The 24591-nt window shown below is 36.2% G+C and overlaps 1 protein-coding gene across 3 annotated transcripts in view; it reads right to left on the reverse strand.

The window, feature by feature from the left end:
- The window catches only part of Sclt1 (sodium channel and clathrin linker 1), a 120912-nt gene that overhangs the window by 59542 nt on the left and 36779 nt on the right, over positions 1 to 24591 (reverse strand). For all 3 annotated transcript variants that reach the window (XM_055626154.1, XM_055626157.1, XM_055626155.1), the window contains 3 exons: positions 18857 to 18979; positions 17813 to 17878; positions 12342 to 12412 (listed from right to left, as the gene is read on the reverse strand). In XM_055626154.1, coding sequence (XP_055482129.1) covers positions 12342 to 12412; positions 17813 to 17878; positions 18857 to 18979 — 260 coding nt within the window. The remainder of the gene's footprint in view (positions 1 to 12341; positions 12413 to 17812; positions 17879 to 18856; positions 18980 to 24591) is intronic.

The following is a 24591-nucleotide window of genomic DNA, read 5'->3' on the forward strand; positions in this document are numbered from 1 at the left end:
CACACACACACACACACACACACACACACACACACACACACACACACCCTCCTGTTTCTTAAAAGTAGATTTACTGCTAATCTTTCTGATTAGGTTGGACTAATTATCCAGTGAGGCTTGGGATCCACTTGTGTCTATCTTCCCAGCACTGAGATCATGACAGTACAGCACCATGCCTGGCTACTTTATGAGGTTTTCAGGAATCAAACTCAGGTTGTTCTCTTGCTTGCATGGAAAGACTTCAAGGACTGTACAATCTCCTTAGCTCTCTAAAATAAGACAATTTCTTCAGAAGCGGACCATCTGCTTTTGAAGAATACAAAGATTAGCTAGGTAAGGAGGTAGCTCCATGCTCCATATAATCCCCGCATACAAGTATAGTCGGGTTTTCTTGGACCCATGGAGACTTACTATTACTTAGATAAGCTGAGGCTCTATAGCGGAGCAGATTCTCATAGTTTAACCCAACAAGCCCTGTTACCTCTTTCTTACTCAGTTCTGGTACCTGTTCCTTCCTGTTTCATGCTGGCAAATCCCTCACATCTGGTTATACCCATAGAGACCCTCTCTCAGGCTGCACGTCCTACTTTCCTTTCCTGCTTAGACATTGGTCATCAGCTCTTTATTAAGCCAATCAAAAAAATGAGGAAGAGTGTTTACAAAATATGATGCAGATGCTGATCCACAAGAATAACAATACCAAAGTCTGGAAATTACTCAGTTCAACAAATGAATTTACAAAATCACCCTTCACACAGTATACAAAAGATTACCCCAACACACAAGAGGCTGAGACTGGAAGATAACAAATTTGAGGTCAGCTTGGACTATCTAACAAGTGCTAGGTCAACTTGAGGCTATAGAGACACCCTAGAAAAACAAAATAACAACAACAACAAAACCCCCAAATAAACCAGTGATAATGCAATTCAAGTTCTGAGTCAACAAAGCAGATCAATGCTAAATATATGTAAATATAATATATGTAAATATACGTAAATATATGTATTGGGGAAACTGAGGTAGTTTAGATTTAAGGAAAGATGAGGAATTGAGTAAAAGGAATAGAAATTTAAGACATAGCTATTTTCAGTGTAAAAATTTAGCAGGCTGAGAAATGGTCCCAAAGGTCAGAGAAGAAAATCAGGAACAAATATAAAATACTCAGAAGAGGTAATTCCACAGTAAGCAAAATAGATTCTTCAAGGCAATTTCAGAGGATGGAAGATGAAAAACATAACCTGAGCAACTGTTAGCAAGGTCTAACATAGGAGGATCTGAACCCGCAAAAGGGAACTAAAGCATAAAAATTCAAGGCATAGCTATAAATATGATATGAAAAGATACTGTCCTGCCTAGACAGACTGGATGCTGAAGAAGAACAAGTGTTGGAAGGTTTTCCCTTTGCTGAAAGGAAGGTGAGGAGGGATAGTGAAGAGGTGAGGAGGGAGGGACTTGAAGGAGGGGTAGTAGGGGAAGCTTCGATCTGGATGTGAATAAATAATACTATGTAAATAAATAATACTAATAAAAAAGAATAGATGTGCTTAAAGATAGTGTTATAAACCCCTGCACACTGGGGTGTGGGGTACGGTTACATTTTAGTTTTCCTAAAGAGATGAGGAAAATGAACTTCAGGCAACCAGTGGAAACCACCCATCAGTAAACAGCTGTGAGTCTGAATGTAGCTGTTCTTATAACTCCTTTTCTAAAGTCCTGTTAAAGCACAACCCTACATAAGCTCATGTGATGGTCTTAGAGGGTAAAATATTTGGAAAGTGATGAAATTATGTTTGTGGAGACATCAAAAACAGGATCAGCAGCCTTTTAAAATAGGCATGAGGGAAACTGCTTGGCCCTTACACTACGTGAAAACACATCAAGAAGGTACAATTTATAAACCAGAGCCCTCACTAGACATGGAACATACTTGTGTTTTGATCTTGGCCTTCCCATCCTCTAGCACTATAAAGACATAACTTTATGGTGTTTCCAATCTATATCATTCTACAGTATTTTGTTAAATGGCTGGAATAGATTAAGGCAATTTAGGGACAGAAAGTAAAAGTAGGGCTGAGTACACACTCCATGATCCTCACACAGCATAAAACACCAAAGCACAACCTAAAGAGGTACATGAATACAGAATATTTACCAAACCCAGTTATAAATATCAATAAAATATTCTTAAACAAATAGTCAACTATTATTAGATACAAAACTTTCAGACAATGCAGTATATATATTTACCTTTGACTAACTCTTGAAACAAGAAATCTTAATATTAAATAGTTGCTGCAAAGGTTCATTCATGACCCATATGCTCTACAAGTAAAATGGGATAGTCTTTGTTTTCCACAAAGAAAGAAAAACAAACATTTAAAAATAATGTATAATTACAATCACCCCTTAAGTAACATGAGGGTTAAACACAGCGAAGAATGACAGGAAAGCCCTTTTCTCATTTCAAAACCTGTTTTTGTTTTCTCTGCTTGGAAAGCTAGCTGTGCACACATACGGAGCTGTCTGGCAATCCTATGACTAAGCACATCTGCTCAAGGCTACTTCTCACATGGGAGAGATCCCAAGACACCATGAATCAAAACTAGTGGTACACAAGTTCCAGATTTCCACAGCATTTTTATAAAAGAAGACACAATATTATTCAAATTGAAACATGAAACATCTGAGAAAAATCTGTTATCTCAGTTAAATAAAACTATTACCTGGCAAAAGCACATTTTAAAAATAAGTGGTATATAAAAGTTATTGGCACACATACTTTTGGAGAGAAACTGCATTTGTAGAACTGACTAGAAATGAACACAATGAATATACATAAATTTAAATTTACATAACTTATCTATTTCTTTCAATATGATAGCATGAGATCAAGAACTGCACTTGTATAACATCAGTTCTATGTTCTTCTTCAGTCAAACCATTTACTCATAAATAATTCCATGATCACAGTTTTAAAATGCCTTGGATTGTACTTAAATTGAGAGCACTAAACATTTACCTTTATTATTTAAAGTTTTGAGATTAGTGGTATTAAAACAGATATAAAGGTCAATATAGCTTAAAGGCTGGATCTGTACTAGAAAATACAGAATGTCTTCTGATATGAATGACTTAACGCTTCTGTTAATTATATCAAAATGATTGCAGGTGTGCTCATTTGGAAATCACAGTACTAAGTAGTCACTCATTCCTGAGTAGCTGAATAAGAGTATAACTGATGAGACCTGATAAACTAGGGTCAGATGAAAGGGGAGGAGGACCTCCACTATCAGTGGACATGGAGATGGGCATGGGAAGAAAAGAGGGAATGAGGGAGGGGACTACAGCTGGAATACAAATCGAATAAACCGTAATTAATATAAAAAACCTTTTTAACATTAATAAATTAAAATGTATAGCCATACAAAGGCTTGTTCATGTACATAGCATCTTTATTTGTAACACTCCCAAACTGGAAAGCACCCAAACATCATCAAAAGAGAAAGGGATAAACAAATTGTGGTATATCCATACCATGGAACACTACTTAACAATAAAAAGAAATGAAATGTTAAAAATAAGAGTATAATTATTAAAATTTTCTAAATAATGAGAGGTTAAGAAAGCATTTGTACCTCTGTAAAACTGATGAGCAAGAACATGAATAGAAAACTCATAAATTAGTCACTGACATGAAGCAGAATAATCAATTTTTAATTCTGAAAAAATATTTTAAGAAAAGGTCAAAAGGGGAGGGGAGTGAAAAGCCAGAGAGGGTTTCTGCAGTGGGAGAGACTCAGCAAGGGCAGTGACAATACAGTGACAGGAAAGTGAGCCACTTTAAATGTAGAGTTGGGAAGCAGAACAGAATTTTCTGAATCAGGAACTAGACGACATCATTTATAAACAGAATAAAGGTTTGTAAAGTAGAATAAGCTCAGCTCAGAGCCCACTGTGTTTTAAGTATCTCTGAGCCACTTGGATGGAGATAACCTATATAACTATGGATTAAGAAAAACTTATGGTATCCCACTCACAGAAACTATAAAGAAGTGAAGGATGAGTTGGTCAAAAAAGGTAAGGGGGGGTCGTGTCATATCACCCATCAGAGATCATGTTATATAGTAAAATCTACAATAATTTTTTGTTGTGGGTAGAGAGAATTAAACTTAAGGTTTTGCAAGTGTCACATAAGTACCCTACCACTAAATTACATACCCAGATCCCACTTCTCAGTCAACATTGTTAGCAAGGTACACATTTCTTATGTAAAAATGGTATCAATGCATCCTAAAGAGTGGCTAAAGTTAATTAGGAAAAAAAAAATATATTAAAGATCAAATGTACGGCATTAAGTAAGGAAAGTACATCTCTTAACAAGTCAAAGGCAGAGCCATTAAAATTATTTTTTAACAAAATTATTTAAAAATTATTTTAATTCTTACCTCCTTTGTCCTTTCATCCTTTTAAATTGTTTTTTATTTTCAAAAATAAAATTTAACCATATTATTTCATGTCAGTGGCTGCCCAAAATGACATTAAGTCTTCCATGACCTGATGCCAGGCCATTCCTCACTGCAACTTTCTGAACTATCTTTTTTTTTTTTTAATTTGAGAAGTTAATATGAATGCATATGCTAGTGCTTCAGGCTATCTGTAGAGCAAATCCTTCCACACAGATAAAACTCATTACTCCTAAAATATACACGTAAGTGACAATATATATTTTAAGGTAAGTTCTCACTGTTGTTGGCCTCAAACTCACAGAGACCTGGCTGCTTCTGCCCCCCCAGAGCTGTAATTAAAGTTATGTGCTACTATCCCTGGTTCCCTTTCTTTCTATCCAAGACGCATACCCCACTGAGCTGGATATATGTTATAAGCAAACATAGTGAAATGAGAAAGCACCTACACAGAAGCAACATAAAATGCCAATTAAATGACTGAGTGCTAAGTATATGTTCAAGGATAAAAGAGTAAAAACCTGGTGTAATAAAGGAAAACACCTTGATGGAGAAAGCAAGTATAGCCAGACATGTTTTCTGAGCTATAGAATAATGAACAAAGGCAAAGAGAGGGAAGCAAGACTTTTTGAGAAATAGCAAAGTGACACCTATAGCACTTTACACATGAGGGGTAAGGAGGACCAGGTGAATGAAGGTTGTTACAAAACAGCTGGAACAGTTTCATCTGCTGTGGCAGGAGATCACCACAACTTTCAAAAAGAAAAACAAAAGAAGCTTAAATTATATATTCATACAATTTTAGTTTTTAGAATCATATTATCAGACAACAAATGAAACTATGTTTCAGTGTAAGTACAAACGTGTTTAAAGAATTACTAATTTACATTTTCTTGGCGTGGTAATATAGAGTATCTCAAAACTGAATTTTGGTAATGTCAATATGCCCATCATTCATAATCTGTCAAACTTGAAAGCAACACCCTTTCCCTCAGAGAAGCATCTGCTTATCCTTATGTTCCTTCAAGTATGTGGCAGGAAAAGCAGACAAAGTTTTATGTATACAACTCTGAACTGATTAATGTTGAGCTATAGAATACCTTTGGTAAATATTATGGCACAATTGCTTACGGGCAGTGCAACACTCAATACCCTTTAGGCTTCAGAAAACCACAACTAGCATTATCATTCTCAATTCATTAAATCTCGTCATAGATTTTACACCAAATGTCCAAAAAATCAGATGAATTTTTCACACAGATGTCAAAAATTAACATACGCACTCATCCTTTCTTTTTCAATCAACTCTCATTCTTGATTCTTTACGACTGTGAATACTGTCAGAGAGCCAGGCTTAGCAGCTCACTAAGACTAGCAATGAAAAGATGTGAGTTCCAATTTGGCTCTTCTGAGTCTGTTGGAAAATCCTAGGTGAGACAGTTCAAGCTTTGGTTCAAAACATTAAGAAATTAAATCAAATCGTCATTAAGATGTTCTCTGCCCATTCAGCTTTGTAATAGTTTACCTTGACCTCAAGCCCCAAGTTCTCCCATTTTTCCCTTTCAACATGGAATCTTCCATATCTATTTTTCAGTACATGACTGCTGGTCCTTATGAACCAATTTCCTTTACTCATCTTTCTTCCAGATCTATCTCTGTATTCTATGTCATCATAGTAGACTACAGATATTACTTCTCCTTGCAATCTTTTCTAGCCCTTCAGTTTAGAGTTAAGTACACTGTTAGATGACTCATTGTTTATAACTGTCATAAAGTTTTCAGTTTTATTTGTGATCCCTCTCCTCTTTTCTTCTAAGTTCATGTCAAACCATGATATATGTTGTAACTGCATGTTTTCAGGCTAAAGATCCATATCTGATTAATGTAAACATTATATTGTAGGTCTATGTTTGGCATTTAATTTATTTTAAATACACAAAGCTTGTTGTTGTGCCTAGTATTCCACATGTGTAATTACCACATTTTACCTACTGTTCCCTTGGTGACAAATAAGTAGGTTGCCTGCAGAAATATTTTACAAAATTTTACAATAGCCACAGTTTACAGAAAAAAAATGACTTAGAGAACATAATTGCTAGAAATGGTTTTATAAAATTAATTTTTATTTTTATTAATTACAGTTTATTCAGTTTGTATTCCCCTGTAGCTCCCTTCCTTGTTCCCTCCCAATCCCATTCTCCTTCCCTCTTACCCATGCCCGTACCCCAGTCAACTGACAGGGGAGGTCCTCCTCCCCTTCTTTCTGATCCTAGTCTATCAGGTCTCATCAGGAGTGGCTGCATTGTCTTCCTCTGTGTCCTGGTAAGGCTGCTCCCCCCTCAAGGGGAGGTGATCAAAGAAGAGGCCAATCAGTTCCTGTCAGAGACAGTCCCTGTCCCCATTACTATGGAACCCACTTGGAGACTGAGCTGCTATGGGCTACATCTGTGCAGGGGTTCCAGGCCATCTCGATGAGTTGTCCTTGGCAGGAGTATCAGTCTCAGAAAAGACCCCTGTACCAAGATTTTTTGGATCTTACTATCTTCCACTTCTTTCAAAAGATTCCTTGCACTCTGCCCAAAGTTTGGCTATGCGTCTCAGCATCTGACTTGATACCCTGCAGGGTAGAGCCTTTCAGAGGCCCTCTGTGGCAGGCTCCTGTGCTGTTCCCTGTTTTCTCCCTCCTCTGATGTCCATCCTCTTTCCCTTTCTGAATGGGGATTGAGCATCTTAGCCAGAGTCCTTCTTCTTGATTAGCTTACTTAGGTGTACAGATTTTAGTATGTTTATCCTGTATTGCATGTTTAATATCCACTTATGAGTGAGTATATAACCTGTGTGTCTTTCTGCTTCTGGGATACCTCACTCAGGATGATCTTTTCCAGTTTCCACCATTTGCCTGCAAATTTCATTATTTCCTGTTTTTAATTACTGAGTAGTATTCCATTGTGTAGATGTACCACAATTTCTGTATCCATTCCTCAACTGAGGGGCATCTGGGCTGTTTTCAGGTTCTGGCTACTATGAATAAGGGTGCTACAAACACGTCTGAGCAAATGTTCTTGTTGTATACTTGACTGTCTTTTGGATATATGCCTAGGAATATTACAGCTGGATCTTGAGGAAGCGCTATTCCTAATTGTCTGAGAAAGCGCCAGATTGGTTTCCAAAGTGGTTGTAGAAGTTTACATTCCCACCAGCAGTGGAGGTGGGTTTCCCTTTCTCCACATTCTCTCCAGCATGTGTTGTCACTTGAACTTTTGATCTTAGCCATTCTGATGGGTGTAAGGTGAAATCTCAGGGTTGTTTTGATTTGTATTTCCCTGATGACAAAGAATGCTGAACATTTCTTTAAGTGTTTCTCTGTCATTCAATATTTCTCTATTGAGAATTCTGTTTAGCTCTTTACCCCATTTTTTAAATGGATTACTTGATTTGTTACTGTTTAACTTCCTGAGTTCTTTATATATACTGGATATTAGCCCTCTGTCAGATAAAGGGTTGGTGAAGATTCTTTCCCTATCTGAAGGCTGCCGTTTTGTTCTGTCAACAGTGTCCTTTGCTTTACAGAAGCTTTTCAGTTTCATGAGGTCCCATTTATTGAATGTTGCTCTTAGAGCCTGTGCTGTTGGTGTTCTGTTCAGGAAGTTGGGACCCTAACCAAGGAAGTCAAAGACTTGTATGAAAAAATTTCAAGTCGCTGAAGAAAGAATTAGAAGATAGAAGATGGAAAGATCTCCGATGCTCACAGCTAGGCAGGATTAATATAGTAAAAATGGCCATCTTACGAAAAGCAATCTACAGATTCAATGCAATTCCTATCAAATTCTAACACAATTCTTTACGGACCTTGAAAGAAAAATTCTCAACAGGAAACCCAGAATTGCTAAAACAATCCTCTACAATAAAAGATCTTCTGGAACTATCTCCATCCCTGATCTCAAGCTGTACTATAGAGCAACAGTATTAAAAACTGCATGGTACTGGCACAGAAAAAGAACGGTGGATCAATGGAATCAGATAGACGACCCAGAAATAAACCCACATATTTATGGATACCTGATTTTTTACAAAGAAGCCAAAAGCATACATTGGAAAAAAGATAGCATCTTCAACAAATGGTGCTGGTCTAACTAGATATCTACATGTAGAAAAATGCAAATAGTTCATACTTATCACCTTGCACAAAACTGAAGTCCAAGTGGATTAAAGACCTCAATATGAAACCAGACACACTAAACCTATTATCAGAAAAAGTGGGGAAGAGCCTTGAACTCACTGGCACAGGAGACAACTTCCTGAAATGTTTTTATTTTAGAAATAAATAAATATATGTAATATGTACCTTGTTCTTATAATATACATACTAAATATGAATATATCTCTCTACAGCTAAAATGTCTATAATGAATAAAGACTATTATTTAAAATTGTTGAACTACGTTAGTATCCTCTTTTAGACATTACTATACTTGAATCTATATATATGCATGTGTACAAATACACACACACACACATACACGGGGGTGGGGCAGAGACTTTTGAGACAGAGTTTTACATGGGCTAGCCTCAAGCTCACAATTTTGTCTCTACCAACTAAGTGCTAGGATTACAGGTGTGTGTCTTCATTCCAAGCTTCCATCTTACAATTGTGGCATCAATTTTTGAGTATAAGCTAATAAATGATAAGAATCCCCAATCCAAAGGTATAAAATCTGGAACACTAAGAAATCAGAAACATTTTTAGCACCAAGACAATGCAACATGTAGGAAATTTTTCATCTGACCTCATATGCTAGCTTGCAAGTGAAAATGTTTGCAAGTAAAAATACCGTATTTAACTTACTTTTACTTTAAGTTCTGAGTTTAAGATCTATAAACATTTTAAACACTGAAATATGTAACTCCTCTGTCATATTGCTTAGCTTTCATTTTCCAGAATGCTATGACATTTGAAATGTTTGCTCACATTCTCTGCCCAATTATCTCTGATTTTACTTTATCAACCTTGCAAGATTTATATTTTTAATGAACTACTTAAAAAAAATTTAAGTATAAAAATAAAAACAGAAAAATTTCCCAACAAAATCCTTAGCAACTTACCAACATGATAGTTCCTGCTGACTTCTAATGCTCACTTTAATATACTACACTTCCATGAATACATTTCGTTTTGATCAAACTCACCATTATAAATACTTTTTCCTCTATGTAATTTTCTTTGTAATTGACATTCCATAAGTCTTTAATTTTTCTGTTTCTCTCTCCTCTCTTTCTCAACAGTTCATTCCAAATTACATTAATTTAAAATACTAAGATGTGGGAAAATATTCTCACTAAAAAAATTGAAGTTACAAATGGTGTAGTAGTTCTCAATTTTCTGTTTTGTTTTTAGATTTCCTATTTCTTTGCTAAGATTTCTCATTCTGTCACTGCAAATTCCTATTTTAATTTTACTAATTTATTTAAAATAAGATGTGTTAGCACGTGTGTACTTATGTGTATTTGCCCTTGTACACACGAACACATGTGTAGAGGACAGAGGAGAGCATCCAGTGTACTGTTCTCTGCTTATTCCTGGTCTCTCAGAGGAAACAAGGCTCCCGAGTTTCTCAGCTAGGGTAAAGGCCACAGGACCTAGATATACTCTTCTTTCCTCCATAGTGCAGGGGTTACAGTCATGCACAGCTTTAGTTTTTTCTATCTCTGCAAGGATCTGAACATGCTTGTAGATGTTATCCACTGAGTCATCTCCCCAGTTCCTATGATTTAAACTTTTTGAAGTTGTTCCTAATGGCTCATTGATTCATTTTATTGTGCTTGTATAAAAATCTTTGCCAAAAATGACAAAACAAACAAACAAAACAGGATAGCCAATTCATATTGATGAAGAAGCCCAGCACGGTGGTGCATGCCTTTAACCCCAACACTTGAAGAGTCAGAGGCAGGCTGATTTCTGTGAGTTTGTGGCCAGCCTGGTCTACAAAGGAAGTCCAAGACAGCCAAGACTACAGAGAGAAACTCTGTCTCAAAAAACCAAACAAAACCAAACCGAACCAATAAAATCTGATCTACCAAATAAATAAATAAATAATCTAATAATAAGACGGATGATCTTAGAACAGTTTACCTCCAAATCAGCACAAGGAAAGAAATAAGAAAGACCAGCGTTTACATTCATGTAACAGAAAACTAAAGGAATAATACTAAGGATTAGTGAAACAAAGATTGGGTTCTATGAAAAAAACAAATATATCCCTAGCAAAATTAGTCAAAAGACTCAAATCACTAAAATTAGAGATGAAAGGGAGATATTATAATACAGCAGTTTTCAATGAGTTTCAGATAGTTACCAGTGAATATTCTGAATTTATATTACAATAAATTAGACAAATCTAGATGCTACAAAACTACTCATCTTGAAATTTGTTTATTTTATATATTGCTAGGACTGAAAGTGTAGCTTAGTGGCAGAACACTTTTCTAGCATTTCTAAGGCTGTGGGTTTGATCTCTAGCAATGCCACTCTTCCATCCCCAGTCCTACCTCAAATCCTATCTCAAAGTTGTATGTAGCTCTGCTTCCCTTATTCCTTTTAATAGGTATATAATGTTCCATAGATGATTAATGTGCTTACTAGTTTTGGTCAACTTTGATACAAGTTCAGAGTTATTTGGGAAGGACAAATATACTGAGAAGGAAAGTGTATGCAAAAGTTGTTTCTATCAGACTGGCCTTAGCTAAGTCTGTGAGGAATCTCTTGTTTAATAACTGGTGTACAAGGGCCCAACCCACTGTGGGAAGCACTACTTCTGGGAAGGTGGTCTTGGTTTTACAAGAAAGACAGCAAGCCAATAAGCAGCATTCCTCTGAGTTCTCAATGATGGACAGCAACACGAAAGAGTGAGCATTTAAAATAAATCCTTTCCCAAGTTGCTTTTAATCAAAAGTTTTATCATAAAAATAGAAAGTAAGGTCTTCCTCCCCTTCTATTTGACCCTAGCCTATCAGGTCCCATCAGGACTGGCTGCACTGTCTTCCTCTGTGGCCTGACAAGGCTGCACCCTCCAGGGGAGGTGATCAGAGAGCTTTCCACTGAGTTCATGTCAGAGAAAGTCGCTGCTCCCCTTACTTAGGAAACCTACTTGGAGACTGAGTCTATGGGCTACATTTGAGCCAGGGTTTTAGATCCTTTCTATGCATTGTCCTTGGTTGGGGTATCAGTCTCTGCAGGGACCCCAGGACTCAGTTTTCTTGGATCTGTTGTTCTCCTTTTGGAGCTCCTGTCCCCTCCAGCTCTTTCTATCTCCCCCTTCTTTCATAAGGAGCATAGGGGGAAAGAGGAAGGAAGGGCGGGATTGGGAGGAGACGAGGAAGGAGGACACAGACGGGATACAAATTGAATCAATTGTGATAAATGATAATAATAATAATAAATCAAATATTAAAAAAACTGGAAAATAAAGGAGGATAGGACTCAATGGCTAGCTGTACTAGGTGCATCTTTTTCTTCCTAATTTCAGTTCCCTACTCCATACTGGTACTTCTTAGTAATTATCTGCTATGAAACAACAGATTTTGGAGGCCCCTTTTCTTAGGTAGAAGTCCAACAAAAGATAAGCAATAGAACAATTTTCTATGGGAGTGAGTTTGCTGCGGTAGCTCTGGCTTTCTATGATATATTCCTCTACATACACATTATAGTTACCTCCTGACTGATTGAGCTCATGGTCAGTGCTCATATATACAGTATTTCTGGCCAAGGTTTAATAAAAACAGAGAAAGAAAACATAATAGGAAAATATATGGCATTATAAGAAATTCCGCTGAATGAATATAATTGATAATAAAAACAAAATTGATGTCTGAAAATACCTCAGATGTTTTCGAAGTTTCTCGATCTCCATGTTTTGTTCAGTTACTGTTTTCAGGAAGTGTTGGTTAGTCTGTCATAAGAACAAATCAAAAACATTAAGTATTAAAATATTTAGGAATTGTATTTTTAAAGATGACATAAGGTATAGAAACAAAAAGCAAAAACAAAATAAAAAGTTAGATTCTCCATAATTATACATTTTTTGAGGGCAAAAATGTAACCTTCAGTCTTCCTTCCTTACCTTTACTCCCATGGATCCTGATTCAAATTACCTGAGCCTGCACTGCTGTCCAAGGGCTTGCTCTAGCTGATCTTTTACTCATCTCCATGTATAGGAAAAATGCTATAGGTACGGAATCCATGTTGTAGCTTGTAGAGTAGTCTAACAATGTTAATGGGCCTGAGCTATAAATAATGAGAGTCCCCATGTTCACGAGTGGGACAAAACCAGTATCTACCACTGGGATTAAGCTCCAGAAACACTGCTAATTTATCTGCTTTATTTTTTAAAAATTTAAAAGTTACAAGTATTTATTGGAGGAAGGCACATGTCACAGTACGTGAAGGTCAAAAGCCAACTTGGGGAAATCATTCTCTCCTTCTAGTACATGGGACTCAAGGATTAGATTCAGGTCTTGGCAGCACCATTTTTGTCTACTGAGTCATCTTTATTTAATTTTAAAGTCAATTTCAAAAATTGAGTCTTATTATACAGTCCAGACTAACCTCAAACTTCCATCCTTCTGACTCTGCTTCCAGGCATATTCATCTATGCCCAGCTTATTTGTATTTTGTGTTTAATTTTATCTTCACTATATGCATTAATTATATAAAAGGGTTTCATTATAATTTCTACATGTACACAATGCCTTTGATAATATTTACCCCTTATATTATCATTTCTTTGTTCATTCTCTCCTTTACTCTTTTACATCTCTATAACCCCCTTTAAAATATGACACAACTTCCTCCCTCTCTCCATACCTCCCATGTTCTACTTCATATATCCCTTTCAAACTCATGGTCTCTTATTCTTATTCTTTATTACTGTTTGTGTGTGTGTGTGTGTGTGTGTGTGTGTGTGAATATATCAATGCAACCTATTGAGTGCATTTACTGTTGCTTATATGTAAATTCTTTTAGGGATGACTACTTGTGATTGGATAAACATTTAGGGTGCTCATCTCTGGGGAAGACAAATTCTTCTCTAAGTAGCTTTCAATCACTTGTAGTTCTTTATATAGGAGATATCTGTTAAGTCTATTTGGCCCCCAGTATAATTTCACACTTAAGTTTGTGTGAATTTTTTCATTTGGATGACCTAGCTACTGATATTGAATGGCATACTGACATTTCTCACTACTATTACACCCCTTTATATCTTGTGATACTTGTTTGTAAAACTGGACACAACAACATTCTTTGCATACATAAAAATGATAGTTACATTTTCTTTATGGACTGTTCCCTTTGTCAGAATGTAGTAATCTTCACCTCTCCAGATTAGTTTTCGCTTGAAGTCTGCTCTGTACATATGGGTTTTTATTATTGTTAATCCTAGAGTTGAACATGCAGGATTCATTCCTAATTCTTATTTGTTCATCTTTCCGCATGAAAATTATTCTTAGGTCTGATGATTCTCTTTTCCTTCTTTCTGGGCTGGAATCTTTTAAATATATTCCCCAGTGCTGGCTTCATGGCATGTGCTGCTTTCAGTTGTGTTCATCTTGGAACGTCTTTATCTCTCCATTGATTTTAAATAACTTTGTTGGATATGATAATCTTAGTTGGCAGTTATTTACTCCAAGAGACTGAAATATACCCTCCTGTGCTTTCTTGGCTCTTAAAGTTTCTCCTGAGAGAGGTCTGATGTAATTCTAACAAGTTTGTCTTTAGAAGCAACTTGGGATTTCACTCATAGCTTTCACTGTTTTGCTTTTGTTCTGTACTCTTGGCATTTAACTATAATGTGACACAGAGACATTCTTTTCTGGTCCTGTTTGGAATTCTTAATGTTTCCTATTCTTGGACTGCCGTATCTTTTTGTATATTTGGAAAATTTTTGCTATAATGAACATGTTTTATACTTATCTGTTTGCTTTTTAAATTCCAGCTCCTTCTTTTGCCCTTAAAATACGTTAGTGTTGTTAGTTATTAAAAAGTGTGGTAATAAATTTTAAAAATTATCTCTAACTGCCATCAAGAATTATGTTAGTTCCATAACATCTTCAATTCCTAATTCTGTATTTTCATTTGATTTACTAATATCTCAATTCCTCTCTTGGAATTCTCTTATTCGTTCACTTGATCTAGACTCTCCTAGTCAATTTATCATGTGACTGTTCAGTGCTCTTTAGTTCCATTCTTTTTTTTTTAATTAATTTATTTACTTGAAATGCTGACTGCAGTTTCCCTTCTGTCCTCTCCTTCCAGTCCTTCTCTTCCATTTCTCCTACCCGCCCCGTCCATTCCTTCTCCATTTTTCTTCAGAAAAGGGGAGGCCTCTCATGACTATCAACCAGTGCAGGCATGTTATGCTGCAGCAAGACTAGGTACTTCTACTACTGAGGCTAGCTGAGGCAGCCCAGGAGGAGGAGATGGTCTCAAAGGCAGGCAACAGAGTCAAAGAAAGCCTCTGTTCCCTCTGTTAGGAGTACTATATGAAGACCAAGTTACACAACTGTTACATATAAACAGAGGACCTAGATCTGTACCATGCATGCTCCCTGGCTAGAGGTTCAGTCTCTGTGAGTCCCGATGGACCCAAGTTAGTTGATTCTGCATTTTTTTTTCTTTTTGTGGTTTCCATTATTTCTATGTGGCATTAAAATATTTTGTTCTTTTTTCAAAGTCCACATGTTTCATGAATTGTTTTCACTGACTTCAGTGTGCATCTTATTAAGAAATACTTTTTACATTCTCTATCCCATCTATCTGTCCGTCTCCCATCTCCTTTATTTAGGGCTGGTTTCTGAGGATTTATATGGTTCCTTTGAAAGAGCTTTGTTTTTCACTTTTTTTGGATGACTGTTTTGGTTCTAGACATGAAAGAAAACTGGAACCCTCCTGGTCTTCAAAGAATGATATAAGACAGGGGCTCCATCAATTAGCTAGTCATAGGTTTAGAAGGTATCCTGTATTATTTTAATCCCCTGGTAATAGTGGCAACGATAGCTTTGTGTACTTGCACTGTGATAAATGGGGGCAAGGCACTGTGGCATACATCAGTCTATGTTATGAATCCCCCCCCCCCAGTTGCCCCAGGTAGCTACACTGTGTTGGACAGAGAATGAAGACTAATAAGACTGACACATTTCTGGAAAACCCTACGAAGATAGGGTGTTGGATGCACAGATCTATTCTTTCCTGAAGGAAGAAGCCAAGAGCTGTTCTTTCATTCATTAGCTACTAAGATTAACATGATGAACAGGGTCAATGACATCTATAAGTCCAAGCAGCAACATACCACCATTCTCTGCACGATGGCTAAACTATCTAGGAACTGTGAGAACTCCTAGACAAACAAAACAGAAGTCAATTTTTTGAGAACCCCTTAAGAAAAGTTGAGGCTAGATATGCACACCTATTTTTTTACTTCCTCTGGAGGAAGGTAGGAGCTAGAATCTTATTTTTGATCATATAATCCTATGGTGCTGCACTGGGAACCATGCCTCTAGTACAAACCAAACCAACCCACTGGCTTTATCTTGTCCTGGGATGCAGAAACTTTTCAACAAGTTCTGACTGCTAAATCAGTGTGTTTGTGGGGAACAGGGTTCAGGTCTGTCTACTCTTACACCCTCCCCTCATTCTTCACTAAAATACACTTTATCCTACACTCATTACTTTATTGCGCATTACTAGGCAGAAGCCTAGTAAAAGATTTTTTTAATGGTAACTTCTTGCTTTTTATAGGGACTGTTCCTTTTTTGTTTTGATTGTGACTCACATATGCTCCTGCAACTAAGCTCGGAATGCTCTTAGATTTGTACAAGATTGTTTCTTAATAGCTTTGTTGCTTAGTAGTTGCTTGATATCCACTATATGGATTAAGATAACTGTAATTCTGGCATGACAGTATGAATTTTATTAATTTTTCTTTTTAAAGAGACAGGGTCTCAATATACAGACAAACATGGTCCTAAAGTCAAAGAGATCTGCCTGCCGGTGCCTCTGTCTCATGAATGCTGGAATTAAAGGCACCACCACAGTTTAATATACCCCTGTGAACACTCAAACATCCTTTTTCTATGACTTTCCTTAAAAGTATTTAGGGGTTATTGTTACAATAGGGTATCCATAGCAAAAATACCAAAGGATTATATAATTCTTAGAGTTCTGGGCGATACATTGAGAGAAGCAATAAATAATTACGACATCAGGTCTAAGAACTAGTGTCCATGTAGAAATATGTTATTAAAACCCTTTAATTACAGAACTCAGCAACTGTTTTAGAGCAATTTACTTGAATTTTAAGACTCCTCAGAAGTATACTGTAAAAAGCCTGTGATTATAAATCCAAAATGTTAGACAGTGTGGAGGCTCATGCCTACATTCCCAGTACAAGGGACAGTGAGGTAAGAGGATTGTCTGGAGTCTGATGCTAGCCTGGGTAAGTCCAGGCTAGACTAGGCTACACTATGAGAGGAATGTCTCAAACATAACATAAACAAACAAACAAAAAAAGGAGATTCTATATGTTAGCATAAGTAGGAGACATTTGACTAAAGGATAATAAGAGTGCAATATAATGGGATAACTTACTTTTGATGACATAACTCTATTCTTAAGCACAGACATTGTTTCAGTATTAGCAAGAATTAGCAGAGTAACTAGGGAAGAATGAAAAGCACAGGGAGGGATCACCCAGAGTGCTATAATTCTATTACTCAACAATGAGTAAAAATAAAATTCCAAGGAGGTAAGGAAAGCAAAAGGAAAATAAGTGAATTAAAAGAGAATAAGTAAAACTGGGAGGCTGAATTACATTTGTTTTTAAAAAGGTAGGAAAATTTACATACATATATACATTATAGACATTAATCCCATTACTTGACAGTTAATTTACGATGGTTCCTAATTTTTAAAAAAGAAGCAATTCATTCATTCAGCAGAGTTATATTATTTCTTACATTTCTGGCTGTGTGTGATAAGAAACACTAAAGATTAGGTGTGTCCATTTCTTCTGAGGAGCCAAAGGTCTAGATCACTTACCTTTAAACGACCTTGCCAAATACCCCAAGGGAGAGCTCAGAGTAGGATTTAATTCAAATATATGTTGGCTAGATCTTTAAAGGGTATTTGAAGTATGTTTAATTACTGAATATGTAAGAAAATTAGAAAAAAAGAATGTTCATATGCTTTAATTTATACAACATGCTCTGCTGCTTTGATTAGAATAAACAAATAAATGTTGTTACAGTTTCTGATTTGTAAAAATTAGGTATGGGAAATGGTTATTTCTACTCACCATTTCTATATTCTCATTCGCAACATGAAGTTTCTTGGTTAGTTGTTGAAAATTGTTCAGCTGGTCCTAACAGGAAAGTACAGTGAATCCACAGTGTTTTGTTTGTAGCCCATACTTTATTATTTTCTTTATTACTATTAACAATTTATTCACTTTGTATCCCAGTTGTAGTCGCCTTCCCACTGTCTCTTCTCTAGTCCACTGATAGGGGAGGTCCTCCTCCCCTACGCTCTGACCTAGCCTATCAACTCCCATCAGGGCTACCCTGATCCTCTTCCTCTGTGGGCTAGCTAGGTCACCCCACCAGGGAGAAGAAATGAAGAAGAAATGACATGAACTAAGTTCATGTCAGAGATTGTCTCTTCTCCCCTTACTAGGGAACCCACATGGAGACTGAGGTATTTATGGGCTACATCTGAGGAGGGGGGTCTAAGTCCTCTCTATGCATGGTCTTTGGTTGCTTATACTTTAAATAAAACTAAAATCAATTTTAAAATCATACACCTAAATTTGTCTCATAAAGACCACCCATAAAGCAAAAGCTAGATGCCCAAAGTAAAAACTCTTGCTTCAGACAGAAAGAAGTATTCAATAACTAATAAGACTTCTTCCTATGATAAAATTATAATTAATATAGTCCACTAGACACCTATTTTAGTAACAGGTCATATTTAATAGTGTGAACATTGCTATTTGACAGTGTTAAAACTTGTACCGGAGCAAGTTTCTCCATTCATTGTAACTTAATGAACAATTTTTGTTTCATTTCAAAACAGGTAGGAAATTAAGCAATTAAAACTCCAGAGGTCAACTGATAAAAACAATCATTTTTCTTTCGCAAACTACTACACCTTTTACTTGTCATCACATTAAAACACAACATGCACTGAGGCAGTTTTTGGATTACTTATCTGTTTAAAAGGTTCTCAGATATATTTATTGTTAACATTAAAAAACATGAGAGATTTCAGAGTTTCATTTGGAACATTTTTCATGAGACTGGTTCTGACCAATATACATGAAAATCATGAAACATAGCTTTACTTTTTGCTTTTGATTTTCAAATACATGAATCTGGGCTTCTGTCATATGTTCCTGGTAGAGCTTTCGTACACTTTCCAACTCCCGAGAAGCAGTCTGCCAGAGTTCCAGAGCCCAAGTTTTCTCCTATTGAACAACAACAACAACAAAAATTGAGTTTCTTAAAGTATCAGCAGGCTATTTACTGATAATAAATGAATCCTATTCTTTTACAAGTGAATTTTTATAAAGTTACAAAGTAAAACTAGAATGTATATAAAGATGATAGTCACACATAGCTTAATTATAAGAACACTTTCAGAGAAATGTACTATTAGGGAATTTAACCATAATGTGAGCACAACAGACATATTAACACAAACTACAATGACGTCAATCATCACTAGGAGATGCACTGTTAAGGGATACAATGTATACATAGACCATGATTGACAGATTGTTATATGGCATGTGACTGTAATATAATAATATTTATAATTTTAAAAATTCAATAGTAATTTAGAAAAATCTAAAAGGTAAAATCTTATTTTGAAACTTTAATTTTACTTAGATTTAATAGCTAAAATTAAGGTTATCAGCAATATATATTAAAAACCTTTCTACTTGTTTTACAAAAAAGTATAAATTAAGCCTTGGCATGAATATAGTAGAAAAGCCCTTCTGAGAAAGTATGATATGATTTTCTGATTGTAAAGATTTACGTGCTTATTATAGAAAATTAGAAAAATATGGAGAACAGAAGCAATAAAGAACTACTCAGAACTTTAGTATTAGTTCTCCTAATAAATATGACTAATATTTGAATATAATCATCTTTAAAAATGTTGATTCTGTTCATGTCTATAAATTTGTATAAATGCACTTCTGGAATACAAATTTTTAAGTATCTCTTTTAGTAAAATTGAGAGGACTGAACTAACTCTATTTTAAGACTGAGTCCAAAGCTGGGCCAAAGTTCTTGACACCATTCTTCCTTACCTGCTTGACAAGTTCCTGAAAAAAACAAAAAAAAACAAAGAACCACAGGAGATGGGCAGCCAATCAGCAACTGCCCCAAAATCTGGCCTGGGGCTCTATGAGATGACTCTTCCTCTCCTAAGGTCAGAACCAATCAGGAACATACAAGTATCCCTTGTAAGTATCCCTTATCCAATCCTGGTAAGAATTACCAAACTGCATCTGGAAATCCCCTAGCTGGCTTCAAAAGGAGCTTTTGGGCTCCTCTTGAGGTCACCATTTTGCAAAGTGGCTGACCCCTGCATGTAGGATTCTTGCTTTCATGAAATAAAAACACTCTTGCTGATTGCATATGTGAATAGTGGTTTCCATGAAGCGATTTTGGACTATACTCTCATAATGTATTGTTTTTAACACTTTTTCAAAATTGACATTTATAGTAAGATTTTTCCTAATTCATCCCATAACTTTTAAATACAGTTCTCCAAAGTACGGTAAAGGGGCTCAGGGTTTAAGACAGCCAGAAGAGCTTGAGGTCAAAACTATGTTCATAACAATAGGAAGACATTTGCTTATTGTTCTTGCCTGTCACAGTGGAATTTTCTAACGTATATATGTCATTCCTGCTCTGAGGACTGGAAGATTTGCTTATATTACTATTAAAAAATAAAGCCTGTTAATTTATAGTAGACTAAATATTGATAGATACAACTCACAATAAAGCACTTTAGTATACTGAAATAATATTAAGTGGTCTGAGTAGACTCTTGAAACCAAAAGGCTAAGAAACGCTAATTGAACCCACTGAGAGGATGAAAACAGCACATATTGCCTAGGGCTCCTCACCAAGTTTGAGCTAAGAATGAAAAACAACAAAACAAAACACTTTCTCTATGTTGTAAATGGAATGATAAACGTCACCTGAGGGCATATGCATTTGGACCCTGGGTTCTCAGTTTGGGGTGCTATTTAGGGAGGTTACAGAAACTGAAGGGAACAGGGCCTTGTTAGAGGAAGTAACCACTGGGGCGAGTTTGAAGATCTGTATCTTTGTCCCACTTTTAGTGTAGTGTCTCTGATTCCTATGTGTGGTTGAAATGAGATCTCACAGCTTCCTATTCCTGTTGTGGCCTCCATAGATTTCCTGTCATGGAATCTAATTCTCTAGTACCATAAGCCAAGTAGATCCTTTCTTCTATAAGTTGCTTTTGGCCATTGCACTTTATCACAGCATGCTTGGCAATACCAGGGTAAGCCAAGTGCATCCTGAGAAAGTGGAGCTAAAAGATGGGCATTACTGGGCATGCTGAGAATACTTTTAGGATATAGTATTTCACTTTCTATAATATGATTTCTAAAGTATAACAGGAACTCGGAAAATGCACAGATGACTCCCCCCACCTGCCTCCCCTGACACCCTATCATTAACAGCATCGGACTGGCTGGAACGTCCTATATATTCCAGTTTGGCCTCAGATCCTGCCTCTCCTTCCTAAGTGCTGAGATTATGGTATACAACAATTCATGGTCAATTCTATAATGTGAACACATTATGTGATCAAAACACAGTTCAAGCAAGAAAACAAAACAACTACAACAACAACAAAACTACTACTATCACCAGGAAGGAGGCCACACACACAGCCTCTTCTTAATAAAGTCCCCATCCCAAGTAGCTGTCATCTTTCCTTCTGAAACCATACATTAGTTTTGTCTGTATGCTAGTTATCAAATCTGTTGACAAACAGAATTTGGAATTAGAAGACATAGTTTAGATCTTTAAGTCCTGCATGGATAATGTTATACACAACTGATTTCCTTCAGATTTTTGTTTCTTTAATCTTATTTGTCATTTTCTCAATCCCTTCAGTCATAAAATGTCTCATATTTCAAAAAGTTTCAGAACAAGAACGACAAGAATTGCCTGCAGTAATACTTGCAGCACCCCTCCCCACTTTTCTGATACTAAGTTTTTTTTTATTTCCCTCAAGATGTATTATATGTATGTATTTTGTGGTGCACCACATATGTGCCTAGTGCCCACAAAGTCAGAAAAGGCATTGGAGTCCCTGAAAATGGAGTTACAGATGTGTATGAGCTACCCAGTGGGTACTGAGAACTGAACCTAGGTCCTATGTTAGATAAACACATGCTTTTAACTTCGGAGATATCTCTCCGGCCCTACCACTAGATGTTTAGCCTAAGGTCATGTACATGATACACAAGTGCTCTACAAAACCCAGATTCTTAGAGTAGTGGTTCTCAAAGGACCGGCATTATCAAAATTATCTCAGAACTATTAGAAATGCAAATTATTGAGATGAAGTTATCTTCCATTTCTACAAATCTCAAAGTGATGCTGATATAGATGAATTTGAGAACCATCCTGTTAATATGTAACTTTGAAACATCACCAGCTTATTATTTCAACCCACCAGTTTAATTTATTCCCAATTTTTAGATTATACAATTTTTCCTATTTTTCACTTCAAGAAACATTATATAAGCACAATTTATTTATGTGTATAGATTTTAACATAATTCATATTTTTAAAGACTTATTCTTACTGTTTTAATTATGTGCATGTGTATATTTTGTGTTCAGGGCTGTGCTCATATGTGCAAGTGCCTGGCAAAGTCAGAGATCTCAGCTCTCCTGGGAGCTAGATTACAGGTAATTTTGTCTCCCTTGGCTTAGGTGTTGGAAACTAAATTCTGTTCCTTTCTTAACCACTTAGCTATCTTTCCAGCCCAACATATCATCCTTTAAAAAAGAAAAATCATTAGTTTTTTGAGAATTTTATACAATGTGTTTTGTTCATATTCGTCTTCCTCTTTTAACTCTTCCCAGATTCATCCCATCCCTTCAGCCCTGGCTGGCCTGGAACTCTGCTACTTAGACTATGCTGGCCTCAGAGTCAAAGAGTTCTACCTTCCTCTGCCTCCTCAGTGCTAATATTAAAGGCATATGCCAATATACTCAGCTCCCAACCTATAACTCTTTAACAATGAGTTAAAGTTATATATAAGCACCCCTAGAATCTGTATGATCATCATCTGTATGATCATCAAAGAATATGAAAATTTTAAAACTCTGTCAAACTCTACTTTTCAGAAGTTTTACAAATCATTTTAGTGTAAGAGAACAAAATATTCAAAACTAAATGTTTTAATGACTTAATATTGTAGTCCTATAGCCTATCCTAAAGCAATATATTTTATCTACAAATAACTTTTACATTTATTTTTATTTATATCTTGTAATTACTAATGAGGCTAGGAATAAAAATAAGGATAACTTATTAACTTTTATAGGCTCAAACTTTATTACCAAAAAATCTAACAATACGTTATAATCCATAAATATAAATGCGAAGCATGGGATGCAAAGAAAACTCCCCAGATTATACAGTTTGAAAGTGAAATGAAGATCAAACGCAAGAACTCTGACCAGCACTACCAGTACTTCAGTTATTATATTTTTCCCGAAAGGTCTATGAAGGAAAGAACCCAATTCTATACTATCGTAGTAGTATTTTGAACAGTGTCTGTCATATAATAGATGACAGACTAATAATATTTATGGAATGAAGATTCAAATACAATGTCTATGACAGTCATCTCTTGGTGAGCAGAGCAGAAACTTGGCCCACTCCTTCAGGATGCCAAAATCTGCAAAGGATCAAGTCCTTTACATAAAAAGGACTTTTATTTTATATAAAAATAAAAAGTATTTACATATAACTTACATGCATCCTCCTACAAATGTTAATTTTCTGTAGTTCACACACAGCTAACACAATGCTATGTACTCACTGCATTCTCCATTGTTTAGGTTATAAGATAATGTCTACATATGGTCAGTACAGACACAATATTTTATATATATATTTGAGTGTTGATTTTTTATTATTCTTCTCTCATATATTATATCCTGACTGCAGTTCCCTCTCCCTCTTCTCCTATTAGCCCCACCCAGTTGCAGGATAGTTGAGCCCATTGTGAACCCCAAAATTGTGAACTGTAAAACCCTGTTTCTTGTTTGGTGTGGTTGAGCCCTACACATACCTTTAATCCAAGAACTTTTTGTTTATTGTAAACAGGTGATTATAGTGTGGTTCAGCTACACACCTTTAATTTAAATGCTTTCTGTACACAGGATTTAATAAAATTAATCCTAGGTCAAGAAGCCAGCTGAAAGGGATTAAAGAGTAGGAGGAACTTGGAGATGAGGGGTATCTAGAAGTAGATGGAGCTTTTAGCTCTCTAGCTCTTGAGATTTAGTTCTCTGGCTTTTTGAGCTTTGAGCTAGCAAGCCTTTGGCCTTGGGTATTTTGGCCTTTCCTCCTGGGCTGTCAACTGAGCTAGTGAGCCTTTTGGGCTTTTTGCATCAGGACATGAGCTGAGAAGGGAAGTCAGCTGAGTGCTTTCTCTGCCTCTCTGAGCTAGCCAGTTTTTAAGCCACCATCTGGCTCCTGAGTCTTCATTGGAAAAATTGAATGGTTGGGATTTTCATTCTTTTATAAACCCCCCACCCCCGTCCCCGCCTACCAATCTCCTCCAGATCTACTCCTTTTCCTTTCCCTTCAGAAAAGACCAGGTCTCCCAGGGATATCTACCAAACATGGCATATCAAGTTGCAATAAGACTAGGCACATCCTCTCATATTAAGACTGAATGAGCCAACCCAGTAGGAAAAAAAAGGGTTCCAAAAGCAACCAAAAAAGTCAAAGACACACTACACTCCCTGTCAGAGGAAGATCAAACTGTGTTTTCAAATG

Source organism: Psammomys obesus, unplaced genomic scaffold, assembly GCF_907164565.1.
Source record: "Psammomys obesus unplaced genomic scaffold, mPsaObe1.curated_primary_1811, whole genome shotgun sequence".
In the NCBI taxonomy this organism is placed as follows: Eukaryota; Metazoa; Chordata; class Mammalia; order Rodentia; family Muridae; genus Psammomys; species Psammomys obesus.